The sequence below is a fragment of the Cervus elaphus genome, chromosome 28 (genome assembly GCF_910594005.1).
Source record: "Cervus elaphus chromosome 28, mCerEla1.1, whole genome shotgun sequence".
In the NCBI taxonomy this organism is placed as follows: domain Eukaryota; kingdom Metazoa; phylum Chordata; class Mammalia; order Artiodactyla; family Cervidae; genus Cervus; species Cervus elaphus.
This window is the reverse complement of record NC_057842.1, coordinates 11,627,869-11,647,865: the sequence shown is the minus strand read 5'-3', so window position 1 is coordinate 11,647,865 and position 19,997 is coordinate 11,627,869. Positions and strand designations below refer to the sequence as shown.

At 43.0% G+C, this 19,997-nt stretch overlaps 1 protein-coding gene across 1 annotated transcript in view; it reads left to right on the top strand.

Annotated features, from left to right (window-relative positions):
- The window catches only part of LMBRD1 (LMBR1 domain containing 1), a 132,604-nt gene that overhangs the window by 42,890 nt on the left and 69,717 nt on the right, over positions 1-19,997 (top strand). Inside the window, exons 4-5 of the mRNA XM_043890004.1 lie at positions 3,448-3,545; positions 5,763-5,830. Of these exons, the coding sequence (XP_043745939.1) occupies positions 3,448-3,545; positions 5,763-5,830 (166 nt within the window). The remainder of the gene's footprint in view (positions 1-3,447; positions 3,546-5,762; positions 5,831-19,997) is intronic.

The window sequence follows — 19,997 nt, the reverse complement described above, 5'->3', positions numbered from 1 at the left end:
GGCTTCCCTGTGGCTCAGCTGGTAAAGAATCTACCTTCAATGCAGGAGATCTGGGTTTGATCCCTGGGTTGGGAAGATCCCCTGGAGAAGGGAAAGGCTACCCACTCCAGTATTCTGACCTGGAGAATCCCATGGACTATATCCACGGAGTCACAAAGAGTCGGATGCGACTGAGCGACTTTCAGAAGGTGTACATCTTCCAGTGTCTGTGCTACTTTTATTCAGCCTAAGGTCTGTGAGGTCCATCCTTATCACAGGTATTCATAGTTTTTTCTTTCTCATTGCCATTTGTATGCCTGTACCTCTCGGCTTATCTGTTCACCTGTTGCTGGACATTTGGGTCATTTCCAGGTTTTGATCACTGTTAATAATATTGCTGTCAACTTTCTTGTGAATCAGACTTGATATTGTTTCCTTCTCACATTTCTTGAGGGGGGAACCTGCTTATGTGGGTGAGCCTTGACCAGTACCTGGAAACCTGGCCCTTGGATGTCACCTGATAGTACTCACTGATTAGTGGATATATACCACTGAATACAGAACCATGCAGTCCAGCTTGTCTAGATTGTTTGTGTGTGTGACTTGTGGTGCAGCTGCTTTCCTTCTTGGAGTCTGTACTTCTGGTAATCTTAACTGGTCACTCAGGCACTTGTGCCTGCATTATACATCACCACTGAGAACCCTGGACTCTGCCACTCAGGCAGGCTTCTCTGGGCAGAAAGACTTCGCCTGTGTTGCTACACTTCATTGCTGGGGGAGTGGAACTGTCTAGTTATGTGGTAGGTATATGTTAACTTGGGGAGGAACTGCTGGACAGTTCTCCGCAGGGTTTTGCTGTTTATAGTCCCTCTTGAAAAGCATGGGGAAGTATGTTCTGCATTCTTGTCAATATGTGGTATTGTCAGTTTAATTTTAGCCATTCTGGGGTCTTGTAGCCTCTCATTATGGGCTTAGTTTGAATCTTCCTAATGACTAATAATTATGAAAGTAAAGAAAGTGAAGTCGCTCAGTCATGTCCGACTCTTTGTGACCCCATGGACTGTAGCCTACCAGGCTCCTCCGTCGATAGGATTTTCCAGGCAAGAATACTGGAGTGGGTTCCCATTTCTTTCTCTAGGAGATCTTCCTGACCCAGGGATCGGACCTGGGTCTCCCACATTACAGACAGATGCTTCACCATCTGAGCCCCCAGGGATTAATGATGAGCACCTTGTCAGTGATGCTTATTGGCCCCTGAATACTGGGAATGCTTCTGAAACAGTCACTGCACTCTGTGGCTGCCAAGGCCAAGGCCACCAAGTAGTAGACACAGGCATGCTGCGGCTGAAGCCAGACCTTACTGCATCTGTCAGTTTATCAAGCTTGGCATATGGCTGTCAGCCCAATAAACTCTGTTATAATTTAGGGTTTTTCCTGTTCTTAATAAATTATTTGATTATTTCAGTCCTAAGACTGATACAGTGTTTAGGGTGATTTATAGTGTTTTCCCTTTTATGTTTAATTTTTTGAAGCTTTTTGTTGTTCAGTCACTCAGTTTTGTCTGACTCTTTGCCACCCTGTGGGCTGCAGCTCGCCAGGCCTCCCTGTCCATCACCAACTCCCAGAGCTTGCTCAAACTCACGTCCATTGAGTCAGTGATGCCATCCAGCCATCTCATCCTCTGTCGTCCCCTTCTCCTCCTGCAGTCTTTCCCAGCATCAGGGTCTTTTCCAGTGAGTTGGCTCTTTGCATCAGGTGATCAAATATTGGAGCTTCAGCATCAGTCCTTCCAGTGAATATTCAGGACTGATCTCCTTTGGGATTGACTGGTTTGATCTCCTTGCAGTCCACAGGACTCTCAAGAGTCTTCTCTAACACCACAGTTCAAAAGCATCAGTTCTTCAGAGCTCAGCCTTCTTTATGGTCCACCCAGTATTTTGGTACTTTTTTGAATACTTGTTTATTTCCACTGGCTCTTAGATTGGTAATAACAATGTTAATTCTGGCTACTCTCTGGTTTATAGTAGAAACGTCAGTATTTATTACCCTTAAATATTTACTGTCATTTTTAGTTCCTTACAATATTCAGAGGCTGCATAGATTTCACAAAGTATCTGTAGTCCCAGAATTGAGTATGCTGACAGTCATGCTGTGATTGGGCAGTATAAATTAACTCTGACCTTTCTATCAGTTAGAGTCTGGTTGTTCTGAGTTTTTTTTTTTTAACTATGTTGCGTTTAGTGGGGGCTATTTCATAAGTGACTTCCAGAAAAATGAAACAGTGCTAGCTAGTATTTAGATCATGTTTAAAAATTCTGTAATTTATAGTCATTCTTCCCAAGAGAATGAGTAATTTAGCTTTATTATACATTACTAACAATACTTTTAATTTGTTAGTAATTAAAAGTAGCTATTTTAATTTGTTAATAATTTATTTTAAGTATTATATATTACTAACAAACTTTTAATAATACTTTTTTGGATAAAGGAGTATAATGATTCTCATCCTGTGGTCTCTTTATATAATTGCATAGTCACTATTTCCCATGAAATAGTGTATGAAAATAAATGTAAATACACAGATTTCTTAGGTTTCTCGAGTCTGAAAAATTGTTTATGTTGTTTTTGTTTTAAATACTGTATCTATAGCTGTTGAAATTTCAAGTTCTATGCTGAATTAAAACAATACTTTGACTGACTACTGGTTGAAAGTATCTCAAATCTAATGTTATTTTAAAGCAGATAAATAGAAGTTCGTATCAGTTAACTTTGTATCTGATTTTACTGTTTCTTACAATTTCTCTACCCTGATTTTTTTATAAGATCAGTTCATAACAGTGCATATTTTAAACTTTGTTGCTCAGTCTCTGGGTCGTGTCCGACTCGTCGTGACGCCATGGACTGCAGCATGCCAGGCTTCCCTGTCCTTCGTCATCTGGAGTTTGCTCAGATTCGTGCTCATTGAGTGGATGATACCCTCTGACCATCTCCTCCTCTGCCCCTGTCTACTCCTTATAGACATAGGTTGGGGAAATTATTTGTAACAAAAGAATCGTATCAGTTACAGCTGTTTCTTTAACTTGAGTGACTGGCAAATGTGTCAGCTGTACTCAGTATTAAGTTGGAAAGAATATAAAAGTTAGTTTATTTACATAAGGTCGTTCACAGAAAGTTCTTAGAGCTGTGGTGTGTTAGAGGCCACAATTTATCGACACATTTAGTATCATGATTATTGCTAAAAATTGCCCCAACGTTAATTTGAATTATGATTTGCTATGTTATAATAATGGTGTTGATTTCTTGAAACAGAGGTCAGAAAAGGTTGATTTGGATATTACACATACATATCAAGTTGCAGGTCTAGGGGTCAGATAGAGATGAGTGAATCTGGGGTGTGTGTACCTATATATTTGAAACATTTGTTAAGTTCCCGTGTTTTTATTATATCTCATCTCATTCTTTCTACAGCCTTATATTCTGTTATATTATTCTGTGTGTTCTTCTGGATCCCTTTTGTCTACTTCTACTATGAAGAAAAGGATGATGATGATACTGGTAAATGCACTGTAAGTAGCTTTATTTTAGAGGTCTCAATTTGGGGGGAAGGGATTATTTCCTCCTGTTTTCAAATAATGTGACTTTGAATTTATTCTCAAGCAGTGTTGTCTAATAGAAATATAGTGTAATCCACATGTGAATTTAAAATTTTCTAGTAGCCACAATAAAATAAGTAGAAAGAACAATTAAAATTATTTTTCATGGCACATTGTATTTAATATTATATGTTCGAAGTATTATTTCAGATAGTCAAGAGCGTTATTAATGAGACGTTACTCTTTTTCACATTCTGTGAAATTTAGAGTGCATTTTACACCTGCAGCACACCCGGGGTCAAACTAACTACATCCCAGTGCCCAGGAGTCACAGGATACTGTGGCTGTTGTTCTTGAGCAGTTCTGCAGCTGGGCCAGCACGCGTGCTTCTGTGTGAGGCCAGTGCTGAGTGAGCGGGACGTGCGGTAGGAGGGGCCGCGCGTGGACACAGGATGCGGTTTGCTGACACGTTCTCGGATGGAAAGGGGGACTCGCAGACTGTCCTTACTGATCCCACAGTAGTACAGAAACCTGACCAGTAGAGTGCACGTGCATGTCCAAACCTGCAGACCGAGGTCACTTAAGTCTTGGTATAATACTCTTCACTGAAACCTTGGCAGGTAGAATTCAGGAAGATCTTAGAAGCACATTAATATAGTATATAACTGAGTTGGGCCTGTCTCTGGAATGCATTGGTGGTTTAGAACCAGAACTTCTGTTAATATATAGTAATTTAATAGGTCCTAGAAGAAATTGTATGTTGAAAGGTGTTTGCCGAAATTGAACACTTTATTTCTAATTTAAGGGAAAAACAGCATAAAAAGAATAAATTTATTTTGTCTTTTTATTGAGTTACAGGAATTTGTTTTATAACTTGTTTTTGGTTTGAAACATTTAAATACGTACGCAAATATATTCACTCAAAAGCCAGCATTAGACATAGCCGTGCTTATTAAAACTTTACAGCATTTGCATTAAGATCATTAGCAGAGTACATCAGCAATATTTTAAATGATTCCCAGAGTGGTAGTCAGTTCAATTTGTTAGAGGAAAAAGTGTTTAAATATTCATAAAGAAAGTTGGATTATTATCTGCAAATAATGTGCGATTCTGTATTTGAAGACCCAGGGTGTGTAAGGTAGAGTGGCTAGTCACAGATCTGCTGTTGAAAACGGGCTGAGCAGGTGCTTCCTCTCCTCACTGCTTCTCAAGTGCATCTTCCCCATCCCCTGTGGTTGACCCTCCTTAACTTTACCTTAGGTATTTTCCTAAAGACTGTCTCAGCTCCTTTGTGAATAAGAATTTATCATGTGAAGCATACAGTTAAATTTTAAAAGGTGATTATTTTAGAGATCTCATTAGGCCTAGAGACAAGTCATGTTTTCTTTTCTCACTGATGTAGCTTTTCCTTTGAGATTAACTTTCTTTCCATATATTTAGAGTGTCTAGTTTGTGTTTTTGTTAAACTTTGGCTTATATTATGCGTACCAAGCAAAGCACAGAATTTAAAGAACTGAGTTCTTGGTTTCAAGTCCTTGTTTAATCCCTTGGCACATATATGACATATGGTAAACTGTTTAACCTCTGGGCCACAGTTTCCTTATCTCTGAAGCAGGGATGGGAATGCCTATCTCAGGGGTGTTGTAAGTATGAAATGAATTTAACATATGTACAGTTCTTAGAAACAGTCCTGGCATGGCATGTGCCTTATATATATGCATGCATATTTATAAAATAAATTTTTATAAGTATATGTTTTGTATATTATATGTATATCCAAGCATACATAAATGTTATAATTGTTGCTTAATTATTACTTAACCCATTTTGATGAATTGGGGTACGGGCATTGTAGATTCTGATTGCTCTCTATTTTGAGGAATATTTTATTAAATATTCTGGTACTTATTAAAGTAAATTAATTACTGTTAAGTCTCCCACAAAGAATTATATTTTAGGTGTACTGCCTTTTCATGAGATCTAATCATTGAAAAGATTTAAAAAATCTAGTATAGTGTGAAAGATACTTAAGATGTGTTATATACATTGTTTTTCAATAAAGAGGAACTTTGCACAGTGGAATATAAATAAATGTACATTGGACATGAAAGTACTGTTACACTGTAGCAAGAATACTTTGTATTTTAAAAGTTTTACTAAATGGAATGTTTTTTCTCCTTTGACATCTAGCAAGTTAAAATGGCACTCAAGTATACTTTGGGATTTGTTGTGATTTGTGCACTTCTTCTTTTAGTTGGGTAAGTTTTGATTTTTCTTTTCTTGAAAGTGGAAACAGCATTATTTTAATGATAATGATAATAGCAATAAGGGCTCATTAATAAAAGTCCAAGAAAGAAAATCAAGAAAATCTTAAAAGAGCAAGCTACCTTTTATATCACCAACAATCAATAACCACTGCATTGTTCTATCTAGATATTTTTTAATGTGCTCAAATATTTGCAGAAAGCCCCTTCTCCCATATACCCTCTGTGTTGTAATTTTACATAGATGTGATTACTTTTCATGTGATTTTTGGTAATCACTGGTTGACACATTGCAGGCATCTCTTCAGGACAGACGCATCATTTTTGTGTATATTGCATTCCCTTCTTAGGATGTAGCAATTTATTTGGCTGGTCTTCTAGTGATGGCTACTTGGACATTTATGTTGTGCAGTTTTTCCATTTTTGTAAACAACACTTTGATGAAAAATCCTTGTCTGCATCTCTTTTCAGATTTGTTGCATCAGTCTTTAAAACTTTGAACTAATCTTTGTCAACAAGTTCTTTCTTTTTTTCTTTCTCTGTCTCTCTTCTTTTTTTCTCCCTGCTTCCCTCCTTCAGTCTCTCTTTCCTTCCCTTTCTTTGCCATGCTGGGCAGCTTGTGGCATTTTAGTACTCTGATCAGGGATCGAACCCAGGCCTTCAGCAGTGAGAGCATGGAATCCTAATCATTGGACCACCAGGGAATTTCTAATGAGTTCTTTCTTAATTTTTTTTCCTTACGTTTTTATAAACTCAGTAAGTTTTTGTATATTTTTTAATACATTAAAAAATTTCATTTTGGAAAACATTTGTCCCTGTTAATGGAAGACATTTATTGTTGTTAAAATAGATCTTGATTTTTTTTTCCTAGCAGCATTCTTAAGTTTCTTCATTTATTCAACTTTAAACATTTAATAGTCTTTCCTGGTGATTCAAATGGTAAAGAGTCTACCTGCCATGTAGGAGACCCTGGTTCGATCCCTGGGTTGGGAAGATCCTGTGGAGAAGGGAATGGCAACCCACTCCAGTATCCTTGCCTGGAGAATCCCATGAACAAAGGAGACTGGTGGGCTACATCTATGGGATTGCAAAGTGTCGGACACGACTGAGTGACTAACACATACACACAAACACCTAAGTGCGCCAAAGAGCCTGTGCATGTGCATGGAACACTGTTAGACTGAAAAAGAAGGCCTGCCTCTCCTGGGTCAGGTTGTGGGCGTGATCACAATAATCAGTGTGACTCCAAGCACAGCCAGAACTGAGCAAACAGAAAGGTTTCAGAGACAATAAGTGGGCTTTAAAAATTAAAGTGAGACAGCATAAAACCTCAATTCCTGAAGACCAATGAATTATAAAAAACATGCATTTGCTGTGGAAGCAGTAATGAAATAATTTCTGTGGGGAAATTATTTTAAGATCCCTAGGATAAACAGTGAGTTGGGAATCAGTGAAAAAAAAAACCTTAGAACCGAAGATTTCAAACTTCTGTCTTTTTGTGCCTGTATGCTGCCCAGTTCATTCCCAAAAAGGAACCAGAATCAGATTCCTACCAACATAAGACTCCTAAGACATGTCATTTGTCATGTTGGTTTCTGCAGAAGCTGCATCTTGTGAAGTAGTCTTTAAAAATAAAAATGAAAAAAACCAAAGAATACCATAAGAAGCCACTTTCTCCTTCCCACTGTAACCTTGCTTTGATTTGCTCTCTAAAGATTTAAGAAAAAGCAAAATCATTACTCTCAGATTCCTGAATTAATGTGACCTCACTCCGTGGCTAATGTGGCCAAGAGCAGATGCTTTTGTACAATTAAAGCTGAAGGACTTTATATCAGCAGGACTTTAGGGCTCTGGTTCCACTGTGTTTACTATAAAGTACACTGATGACAGGGTGGAGGTTGGAGAAAGAGGTGGAAACATCCGTCACAGGGTAACGTGACAGCTAGCAGGACCCTCGGTAGACTTTAAGGAACCAATTCTATTTTGATGAGGGAAACCCACATAATTAAGTTTCACACTTGCAAAATTATCACTATGAATTCAGGAATAAGAGGCACTGGGTTGCAGATACAATTCCATCTGTAGATACTAACTTTAGATTTAGAGAAGAAAAACACTTAGTAAATTAATATTATGAGTTGGGGTTTCTTAAGTGATTCCTAAATCCACCTGTGATACAATTAACAGCGTGATAAGAAGTCTACCATAGCCCTGGCTCAGAGGTGGTCTTCAGTTTCACGAAGTCCGTCTACAGGAACTCATGTAACTGGCTGTCACTGCTAAATCTGTTGTTTGCAGAAGCCCTAGAGCTCTGTTTGCTGACTAGTGTCCTCGCCTTTTAAGCTCTTCCTACATATAGGACATGCATCATGCACTTGTAACCACAACGCAATACAACTGCTGTCAAAGTAGTGGTTTCAGGGTAACTGTTGGACTTCCTTCTCACCTGTGTGATCCTCTTTGCATACTGGACACTGTGAGCCCTTATCAACTTTTCCCTGAGTTATTGTCACTGCTGGAAGAGATGTGACCTTTTCCTTGTCAGCTGGGAGAGGCCCTGTGTTTTCCAGTTGTTGAAAGGATGTGTTCTAGTGGTATTTTTTGGCTTTTTAAATCAAGCCAGATCTAGTTATGTGAATTTGCTTTGTCAGTGTGTGGGGTCCCTTGTCTGTAAATCTAAATTACCTAGAATAGAGATCAGCGAACTTTTCTTAAAGAGTAGATAGTGTTTCAGGCTAGGGGACCAAGTAGCCCGTGTAGCAGTACTCAGCTCTCCTCTGGTTCTACAGTAAATCACAGTCAGTGCATAAATCGAGGGGCATGACTGAGTGCCAGTGAAACTTTATTTACACACATGAGCCCTCAGGAGTTTGCTAGCTCCTTATTTCGAACATGACTGAGAACCATTAGTGAAATTACAAATCTTCATAGTAGCCAGGATATCTTTCCCAGACAAAACAGATTCTGAAGTTTCTTCTGCAATTTATTGGTTCTTTGTAGGGGGTTAGGAGAGCAGAGAAAGAAAGGAAAGACTAGGCCATGTTGGGGTGTGACCCTGTAAGAAGGCAGGATGAGGAGATGCTTGGAGGAGGTAGGGAGCCCAGCTGTGCGTGTGTGAGGGGCGGGCAGCAGTGTTCTCTACCCGGAGGAAAGGCTGGTGAGCCCGGGGCGGGAGTGCTTCTGGGGCCTTCAGGACAAAGCGAAGGCGGCGGGGGGCTGGAGTGGAGGGGCTGGGCCCAGCTATGGTGCAGAGACGGGGGTCGCAGCTGCCTGAGCAGGGCCTGGGGGTGTTGGCAGGACTCTGCTGCTCATCCTCTGGGAGCGGGAGTTGCTGAGGGCCTTTGCTCAGGGAGTGACGTGATCTGACACTTGGCAGAGATCCCTGGATGGTGTGTTGAGAGTTGACTCTGTGGTGGTCAGGCTAGAAACTCGAGGTCTGTTAGGAGCTCTTGCAGTCACCCAGAGCAGACGGGATGGTTGCAGCAGTGGGGAGATCCTGCCCGTGGTTTGGGGAGAGAGCGGGTGGGGGTTTCTGACAGGGCAGGCGTGGAGGGGCTGAGACGGGGAGGAAAGGAGGATGCTCCTGGAGTTGGCCCAACTGCAGACTTCAGGGAGCACCCCTCTCACGTTTGAAACCAACCTCAAGCTGTTTGGTGAGGGTTCCTAAAACCACCCTCAGCTTTGGTAATTCTCTAGAAGGATGCACAGAACTCACTGTAATCAATTATATCCATGGCTACCAAGGGCTTCCCTGGTGGCTCAGAATGTGAAGTGTCTGCCCGCAATGCATGAGACCCAGATTCTATCCATGGGTTGGGAAGATCCCCTGGAGAAGGGAATGGCAACCCACTCTAGTACTCTTTCCTGGGAAATCCCATGGACAGAGGAGCCTGGTGGGCAACAGTCCATGGGATCGCCCAGAGTCGGACACGACTGAGCAACTTCACTTCACTTACCATCTATTACAGGTAAAGAAGACAGATTAAAATCAGCCTCTTGAGAGATGCATAGGACAGAGTCTGGGAGGATTCCAGATGTGAGGTGCCTGTTGTCCTTTGGATCCATCACCCTGTGGCCTCCATGTCGGACGACATGTGTGGGGTACAGATTCCCTACCGTCCCAGACTAGAGGGTTGCTCGGAAACCTCTCCTGAACTGAAATAGCATAAAGGGAAGGAACAAGTACCTGAGGGGCCGCCTTGCTCACGGAGGCACAGAATAAACCAGATGGGGCACAGATGCCTCAGACCTAGGTCAGGGTCGTGGTGGCTGGATGCTGAGACCTGAGTGTGGTTCCCGGGGCAGAACTGGGTGGTGTCACTCTCTGCTCAGGGTGCACACTGCCTCTGTAACAGCTGACTCCAGAACCGACTCTGACATTGTCTTTGCCTTTTGCCTTTCTTCATAAAAGTGACAGTTTTCTTCAGATTTCTTCCACCTAGTGAAAATAGGTACTAATGTAGGTCTTTCAGAAAAGTGAAATGGCATAAAGTGAACTTTCAAAATGCTGGGGGGCTACTTGTATTTCCCACAAGGGAAGCTCACATGGCGTTTTTATTGCAGCACGTCTGAGTGACCCATAGCCTGTAATTGCCTGCATGGTCATCTCACCTCCACGCTAAATTGCATGCTGGTTTTTCTGGCCCACCACGTGAGGCTGGGTATGGCCAGCCCCTGTCCTGAACACAGATGCCCATCAGGTATGACCTGGATGACATGCCAGCATCGTGGGCAAAATTCAGACCTCGCTTTGGGCAAGGCCAGGTTCTTTACTCCACAGGAATGGTGACTGTCATCCACAGGCAGATCTGGAGGAGGAGCAGGTTTGCTGAGGGACCCTCACGAGCTCAGCTTGGTTCACGGTCAGTCTTAGCCTTCAGGAAGGACGTGGAGTAGGCCGCCAGGTCAGGCCGTAGGAAACTCAGATTTTCGTCTCTGTTCTTCCAGTAGCAGCATGCAGTGAGAAATAGAGCTTTATCCTTTGTAACGTGGGAAATGAGTCGGATGATTGCCGTACACTACCCCCTGTGCCGCCTCCCTCCTTTCTCAGCCCCGGAGCCCTTTTGTGCTTATACTGAGAGCCTTGACGTTCAGAGGAGTAGCAGGTGAGAAGGAGGGGCGTGCGGAGCTCTCAGACAGTGGGCGGCTGTGATGGCGGCGTGGGCAAGGGCGTTTCCTCCTCTTGTCTAGGAGGATGAGAACGGAAGGAGGTCCAGGTCGCTGCACAGGTTTTGGGGCAAATGACAGTGTTCCTCTCTGACGGGCTCTTGTTTTCTCCTGCATGTTTGCGGTGGGACGTCTGCTGAGGGCCCTGATGTGCGGGGCGGGTGTGGGCTCCTCTAGTTCACCAGCCAGAAGCTTGTGACTGGAGGACACAGAGTGCTGTTCGGTAATCTCCTTACCCCGTGTGAGTGTCTGCGTGAGGTGCATTAGGGTAAGTGATCGGCTGCATTTGCTGAAACTCTCTTGAAGGTGACACACTTCTACTCTTTGTTAAGTGATAAACTTTTTATTAATAAAACAGTAGATAATTGTATGGCCAGAATGTGGTCTAGGTTTAAGCAGATCATGCAGCTAACACTTCTGGAGCCCCTGTGGGTTGTTCAGTCTTAGGAATAAAGATGCAGGGTTGTGAACTCTGTCCTCATTCACGTGGAGAGAGATGCAGATACTTGAATTACCATGTTTAAGGACTTTGATAAGAGACAGATGCCAAGGGTTGATGGTGGGGTAGCAAATTCTGCTTTACAGAATCAGGTAAGACATAAAAAGAATTAATCTTTGAATCAGAATTCGGTAAAGTGGAAATTGGTCAGCAGACTAGATAAGGAAAAATGGTGGATAGTAGCTGTAATGAATGGTTTGCCCTTGAACACTGGGTTTGAGCTGTGTGGGTCCACTTACATGTGGGTTTTTGCAGTGGCCAGCCCTGCACTCCTGAGAGGTTGGTTGATAATGTGGATGTGGAACTGGGATGCTGAGGGTCTGTGAGTGTGGAGGGAGCACGTATCTGAGGACGAGTGTAAGTCAGACTTGAGCTCTGAACGCCTAGAGGGTTGGTACCACCAATCCCCCACACTGTTTCAGGGTCACCTGTATTAGTCTGCTCACGTGGCTGTGAACAGCAGGCGTTTATTTTTGCACCATTCTAGAGGTGGAGGTCATGCTCAGGGTGCAGGCAGGTTTGGTTTCTGACGAGGCCTCTCTTCATAGATGGTCTCCTTCCCGTCATGCCCACACGGAGGAGCATGTCTCCAGGGGCTCTTCTTCTTCTCAAGGGGCATCATGCTCATTGGCTAGGATCCCAACGTATGACCTCATTTAACTTTAGTTACCTCCCTGCTCACTGGTCATAGCAAACATCCTCTTCCAACGACACAAGAGGCGACTCTACACACTGACATCACCAGACAGTCAACACTGAAAGCAAACTGATTATATTCGTTGCAGCCGAAGATGGAGAAGCTCTATTCAGTCAGCAAAAACAAGACTGGGAGCTGACTGTGGCTCAGATCATGAACTCCTTATTGCCGAATTCAGACAAAAATTGAAGTAGGGAAAATCACTAGACCACTCAGGTATGACCTAAATCAAATCCCTTGCGATTATACAGTGGAAGTGACAAATAGATTCATGGAATTAGATCTGATAGACAGAGTACCTGAAGAACTATGGACAGAGGTTCGTGACATTGTACAGGAGGCAGTGATCAAGACCATCCTCAAGAAAAAGAAATGCAAAAAGGCAAAATGTCTGAGCAGGCCTTACAAATAGCTGAGAAAAGAAGAGAAGGGAAAAGCGAAGGAGAAAGGAAAGATATACCAGTCTGAATGCACAGTTCTAAAGAATAGGAAGGAGAGATCAGAAAGCCTTTCTTAGTAATCAATGCAAAGAAATAGAGGCAACAATACAATGGGAAAAAGCAGAGATCTGTTCAAGAAAATTAGAGATACCAAGGGAGCATTTCATGCAAAGATGGGCACAATAAAGGACAGAAATTGTATGGACATAAGAGAAGCAGAAGATATTAAGATGAGGTGGCAAGAATACACAGAAGAACTATACAAAAAAAGATCTTCATGACCCAGATAACCACCATGGTGTGATGACTCACCTAGAGCCAGACATCCTGGAGTGCAGAGTCAAGTGGGCCTTAGGCAGCATCATTACGAACAAAGCTAGTGGATGTGATGGAATTCCAGTTGAGCTGTTTCAAATCCTGAAAGATGATGCTGTGAAAGTGCTGCACTCAATATGCCAGCAAATTTGGAAAACTCAGCAGTGGCCACAGGACTGGAAAAGGTCAGTTTTCATTCCAATCCCAAAGAAAGGCAATGCCAAAGAATGGTCAAACTACCACACAATTGCACTCATCTCACACACTAGCAAAGTAATGCTCAAAATTCTCCAAGCAAGGCTTAAACAGTGTGTGAACTCAGAACTTCCAGATGTTCAAGCTGAATTTGGAAAAGGCAGAGAAACCAGAGATCAAATTGCCAACATCTGCTGGATCATCGAAAAAGCAAGAGAATTCCAGAAAAACATCTACTTCTGCTTTATTGATTATGCCAAAGCCTTTGACTGTGTCAGTCATAACAAACTGTGGAAAATTCTTCAAGAGATGGGAATACCAGACCACATGACCTGCCTCCTGGGAAGTCTTTATGCAGGTCAAGAAGCAACAGTTAGAACTGTACATGGAACAACAGAATGGTTCCAAATTGGGAAAGGAGTACGTCAAGGCTGTATATTGTCACCCTGCTTATTTAACTTATATGCAGAGTACATCATGAGAAATGCCAGGATGGATGAAGCACAAGCTGGAATCAAGATTGCCAGGAGAAATATCAGTAACCTCATAGAAAGATGACACCACCTTTATGGCAGAAAGCAAAGAGGAACTGAAGAGCCTCTTGATGAAAGAGGAGAGTGAAAAGCTGGTTTAAAACTCAGCATTCAGAAATCTAAGATCATGGCATCCAGTCCCATCACTTCATGGCAAATAGATGGGAAAACAATGGAAACAGTAACAGACTTTATTTTCTTGGGCTCCAGAATCACTGCAGATGGTGACTGCGGCCTTGAAATTAAAAGACACTTGCGTCTTAGAAGAAAAGCTGTGACCGACCTTGACAGCATATTAAAAAGCAGAGTCATTACTTTGCCAACAAAGGTCCGTCTAGTCAAAGCTGTGGTTTATCCAGTGGTCATGTATGAATGTGAGAGTTGGACCATAAAGAAAACTGATTGCCAAAGAACTGATGCTTTTGAACTGTGGTGTTGGGGAAAAAGCTCTTGAAAGTTGCTTGGACTGCAAGGGGATCAAACCAGTCAATCCTAAAGAAAATCAACCCTGAATATTCACTGGAAGGACTGATGCTGAAGCTGAAGCTCCGATACTTTGGCCACCTGATGTGACAAACTGACTCATTGGAGAAGACTCTGATGTTGGGAAAGATTGAAGGCAGGAGGAGAAGGGCATGACAGAGGATGAGATGGTTTGATGGCATCACCAACTCAATGGATTTGAGTTTGAGCAAGCTCTGGGAGTTGGTGAAGGACAGGGAAGCCTGGCGTGCTGTAGTCCATAGGGTTGCAAAGAGTCAGACAGGACTGAGCCCCTGAACTGGACTGACTGAACCTCCCTACAGGCCCTGTCTTCACATACCGTCCTGTTGGCAATTGAGGCTTCAACATCGATTTTGTGGGGACAAATTCAGTCTATAGCACTCTGTTCTTTTGCCCCCCACCCCCAAATCCATGGTCTTCTCACATGCAAAATGCAGTTACCTCATCCCAGCAAGCCCAAAAGTCTTAACCAGTATGGAATCTGGGTCTTGAATCTCATCTGAATGTCATCTAGATCCGGAGTGGGTGAGACCTGATGACTCATCCTGATCAGAATCCTTCCCCAGCAGTGAACCTGTGTAGTACCGGTTATGTGCTCCCAGATACAGTGGTGGGACAGGCACAGGATAGGCATTTCCATCCTATGGGGAGACATCAGAAAGGAGATTTGAATGTGCCAAATCAGTTCAGAACCTAGCAAGGCAGATTCCCTTAGATCTTAAGGCTCAGGAATAATCATCTTCTCTGCTGGGTGCTTTGCCCTCCAGGCCTGCCGAGGTCCCTACCCCACCCCCTGATTCTGGGTGTTGGCCCTGCCCCCTTGACTCTGCCTCAGCTCCTTGGCAGCTAAACTGAGCAGAGGCCCCTGTCTTCTGAAACTGAGGAGGAAGCCGCTCTGTCCTCTAGTCTAGTAGGAGCTGCAGCCCTGATGGTAACTGAAGTGCCTTTGGGGTCTTTCTTGAAGGATGAAAGCGTATTCTCAGCTAAATAACCCTGTGACCCCATCCTGATGAATCTCGAGTCTCAGCGCCTTCCCTTACTGTGTCTCATCTGCGCTCCCTTACCTTAGTTCAGGTTGGCTGTGTCTGCTGGTGTCACCCTGTCTATTCCTGTCTTCTCTGAGACAGCTGATTAAATCGATGGTTTCTGCCGGTGCTAATCTCCTTGAGAAGTGATTGTTCAGTCAAGCTCTTAGAATGTGCCTTCTCACTGTTTTCAAAAGGCTGGTTCCTTTTTGCTTATCTCTCTCTTGCATTTTACTATAAATGGTATGGAGAAAGCAACTTGCTCCTTCCAGCACTTTGCTTAGAATTTTCCTCAGCTAAATATCCAGTCTTATCTCTCACGAGTAGTTCTGCCTTCCATAAAGCACTATAAAACCATTCAGCCAAGCTCTTCGTCACTTTCTAATAATGATCTCCTTTCTTTCAGTTTCCATTAACATATTCTTCATTTCTAGCTGAGATTTCCTCAGAATGACCTTTTGTGTCCATATTTCTACCAGCATTCTAACAGCTTGTATATCTTCTCTAAGATGATAGAGGCTTTCTCTAGAACACTCTTTCCTTCCTGAGTTCCCACCAGAATTGCCTTTAACATCCACATTTTTATCAGTAGTCCCTTCACGGCAGTTTAGACTTTTTCTGGCACACAACCTCTGATGTCTTTAGGCCCTTCCCTAGCACTGAGCTCCAAAGTCACATGCACACGTTTAGGTATTTGTTACAAAGTAGAAACCTGCTTCATAGTGCCAAAATCTGTATCAGTCTTCTTTGGCTGGGAATAATGTACATGTGTGCTCAGTTTTGTCCAACTCTTTGTGACTCCGTGACCTGTAGCCCACCACCTCCTCTGTCCATGGAATTTTCCAGGCAAGAATACTGACGCGGGCTGTCAAGTCCTTCTCCAGGGGATTTTCCTGACCCAGAGTCTGAACCCATGTCTTCTACTCCTCTTGCTTTAGCTGGTGGATTGTTTACCACTTAGCCACCTACTTGAGCTGTCTTAACAGAATACCATAGTCATGCTAGCTTCAGCAGTGGACACTTACTTCTTACAGTTCTGGAGGCTGAGCGTCTATAATTAAAGTGTCAGCAGGTTTGGTGTCTGGTGGGAGCTCTCCTCTGGGCTTGTGGATGGCCGCCTTCTCAACTGTGTCTTCACACGGCTTTTCCTCTCTGCTGGCCACCAGCGAGCTCTGGTGTCTGTTCCTCTCCCTACAAGGACATCAGTCCCATCAGGTCAGAGAGTCACCCTTGGGGCCCTGTGTCCAGGTACCATTCACATGGGGACTTAGCACTTCAGCATAGGAGTTTGAGGGGGAGGGGACAAGGTTGAGTCTCTTCTGTATGGTAATGGAGAAACTGAAGTTAGCATGGAATAGTTAAAGAATGGTGTGAAAAGTGTAAAGTGAATTTAGATCCTCCCTCCCCCAGTTGCTGTTCAGTCTCCAGTTGTGTCTGACTCTGCGACCCCATAGCACGCCAGGCCTCCCTGTGCCTCACTGTCTCCTGCAGTTTGCCCAAGTTCATGTCCATTGCTTCAGTGATGGAATTCAGCTATCTCATCCTCTGACGCCCTCTTCCCCTTCTGCCCTCAAATCTTTCCCAGCATCAGGGACTTTTCCAGTGAGTTGGCTGTTCGCGTTAGGTGACCAAAATACTGGAGCTTCAGCTTCAGCATCAGTGCTTCCAATGAGTATTCAGGGTTAGTTTCCCTTAAGGTTGACTGGTTTGATCTCCTTGCAGTCCAAGGTACTCTCAGGAGTCTTCTACAGCTCCACAGTTCAAAAGCATCAATTCTTTGGCAGTCTGTCTTCTTTATGGTTCAACTCTCACATCTGTACATGACCACTGGGAAGACCATAACCTTGACTATACAGACCTTTGTTGGCAAAATAATGTCTCTACTTTTCAACACACTGTCTAGGTTTGTCATAGCTTCCATGCCAAGAAGCAAACATCTTCTCATTTCATGGCTGCAGTCACCATCCACAGTGATTTTGGAGCCCAAGAAAGGAAATCTGTCACTACTTCCACCTTTTCCCTTTCTATTTGTCATAAAGTAATGGGGCCAGATGCCGTGATTTTAGTTTTTTTAATATTTAGTTTTAAGCTGGCTGTTTCACTCTCCTCCTTCACCCTCATCAAGAGGTTCTTTAATTCCTATTCGCTTTCTGCCATTAGAGTGGTATCCTCCACATATCTGAGGTTGCTGATGTTTCTCCTGCCTGTCTTGATTCCAGCTTGTAACTCATCCAGCCCGGCATCTCTCATGACGTGCTCAGCATATAGGTTAAATAAACAGGGTGACCGCAGACAGCCCTGTGGTACTGCTTTCTCAGTCCTGAACCAATCACTTAGTTCCATACAGGGTTCAAACTGTTGCTTCTTGACCCGCATACAGATTTCTCAGGAGACAGATAAGATGGTCTGGTGTTCCCATCTGTAAGGCTTTTCCACATTTTGTTATGATCCACACAGTCAAAGACTTTAGCGTAGTTGATGAAACAGAGGTAGATGTTTTTCTGGAATTCCCTTGCTTTCTTTATGATCCAGCAAATGTTGGCAATGTTACTCTGGTTCCTCTGCCTTATCTGAACCCAACTTGGATGCCTGGGAGTTCTTGGTTCATGTAATGCTCTAGCCTGGTATGCAAGATTTTAAGCATGACCTTACTACCATGGGAGATGAGTGTAGTTGTCCAATGGTTAGAACATTCTTTGGCACTACCCTTCTTGGGAATTAGGATGAGGATTGACCGTTTCCAGTCCTGTGACCACCGCTGGGTCTTCCAGATTTGCTGACATATTGAGTGCAGCACTTTTTTAAAGCAATTTCATCCCTTAGGGTTTTGAATAGCTCTACTGGAATTCCATTGCATCTACTAGCTTTGTTAACAGCAGGGCTTCCTAAGGCCCACTTGACTTCATGCTCCAGAATGTCTGGCTCTGGCTGACTGACCACACCATGATAGTTATCCAGTTCATTAAGATCTTTTTTGTACAGTTATTCCATGTATTCCTTCCATCTCCTCTTGATCCTTCAGTACAAAAGAAAAAAAAATTGTAAGATAGCATTTCAAGTGTTTGTGTTGGCAAGTGACAGACCAGACCTTAGCCACGTAGGTGGGCTCCAGATCTTGCATACAGTGTTGAAGACGTTGAGTTTTATCCTGCTGAGCAACTGAAAGGCAGTGCAGGTGTGGATATAGTGGTGTTTGTACCCATGAAAGCAAATACGTGTGAATTTTCTGCAACACTGAAAGATGCGTGGAAAGGGGCATTTGGGAGTTGGTCAGTGAGACACAGATGGTGGGTAGGAAGGTCAGCCAGTTAGCTGCCGCCGTCGTAGTTCAGGTGGGAGGGGAGAGTCTGAGCTGGAGTAGTCCCAGAGAGCAGAGAGGAGCACAGGTAGGCTGTTGGGAAGGTAAATGTGACTTGGTGATTGAGCGTAGGAGGTAAAAATCTTACTTTCAATTTTGCTTAAATTCATGGTTTCAGTTTCATATCTCCTGAAATTCATTAGCCTTTCCTTTGTCTCTTCTTGAAGAGATAATCTGTATTAAGCTAATTCACTCAGATTGGGTGTTGAAGATTTTTTTCTAAGCAGTTTTACTATTGTTAAGAGCAGAAAGGAAATTTATAATCTTATGAGGATTTTAGTTCTTAGCTTGATCTTGTATTGTGTGTCTTTGAAAGTTGAGGTTCTCTGTATTCATTTCTTTGTGTTGGGGTATAGTTGATTAACAATGATGTGTTGGTTATAGGTTTACAGCAAAGTGACTCAGTTAGTGTATACACTACTATATTTAAAATAGATAACCAACAAGGACCTACTGTACAGCACGGTGAACTTGGCTCAACATTCCATAATAACCTAAATGGGGAAAGACTTTGATTAAAGAATAGATACTTGTATGGGTATAACTGTATAAAGGTATAAACAGTTTGCTGGATTTTTTTTTTTTTTTTTTTTTTTTTTTTTGAGAGAGAGACTGAGGTTAAGAAAATATCTGTAGCTTTCAATCACACAAGTCTCATTACACTTTTGGTTTCTTTAGTATCATCACCATTCAGTAAATGCCTGGTAGTCATATAACTATGTCAGTGAATGCCTCCCCATCAGAGTGGAAGTGTCTATATTCTGGGCTCTTCCTATGAAGTGGCCTCTGCATCTGTCAGGAGGTGCTTGCCCGGCAGGTCTCAGTCTAGTTCTGCGGGGCTGATATTTGACTGGTGACCATTGCTTGATCTCTTCTGGTTGTTAAAAGGTTGAAATGCTTCCACATGAGTCAGCAGCTACTCCTGAGTTACCCCACCCTTGGCCCAGTCAGAGTGTAAATCCTGGTTCAGCATGGTCTTCAGAACCAAGGCCAGCGTATGTTGCCATGTGAATGCCTTTGCCATGGGAAGTGAGTGAGTCTCTCACTCATGTCTGACTCTTTGCCATCCCACTGACTCTTTGCCAGGATTCTCTGTCCATGGAATTCTCCAGGCCAGAATATTGGAGTGGGTAACCATACCCTTCTCCAGGGGATCTTCCAACCCAGGGATCAAACCTGGGTCTCCTGCATTGCAGGCAGATTCTTTACCATCTGAGCCACCAGGGAAGCTCGAGATTCATTGTTAAATGTTTTGAATATTATCGCCCATGACATATAGACATATTTAGTTATAACTCTTGGATTCTGCCTATGGATGTTGCTCTTAGTTTATGAGAAGGTATTTTATGTCTTTTTGGATTACATGGTCCTGGTGGCAAGGCGGCTGATGAACATGCTTAGGGTTTATGCTTTAGCTGTTCCCTCTAGT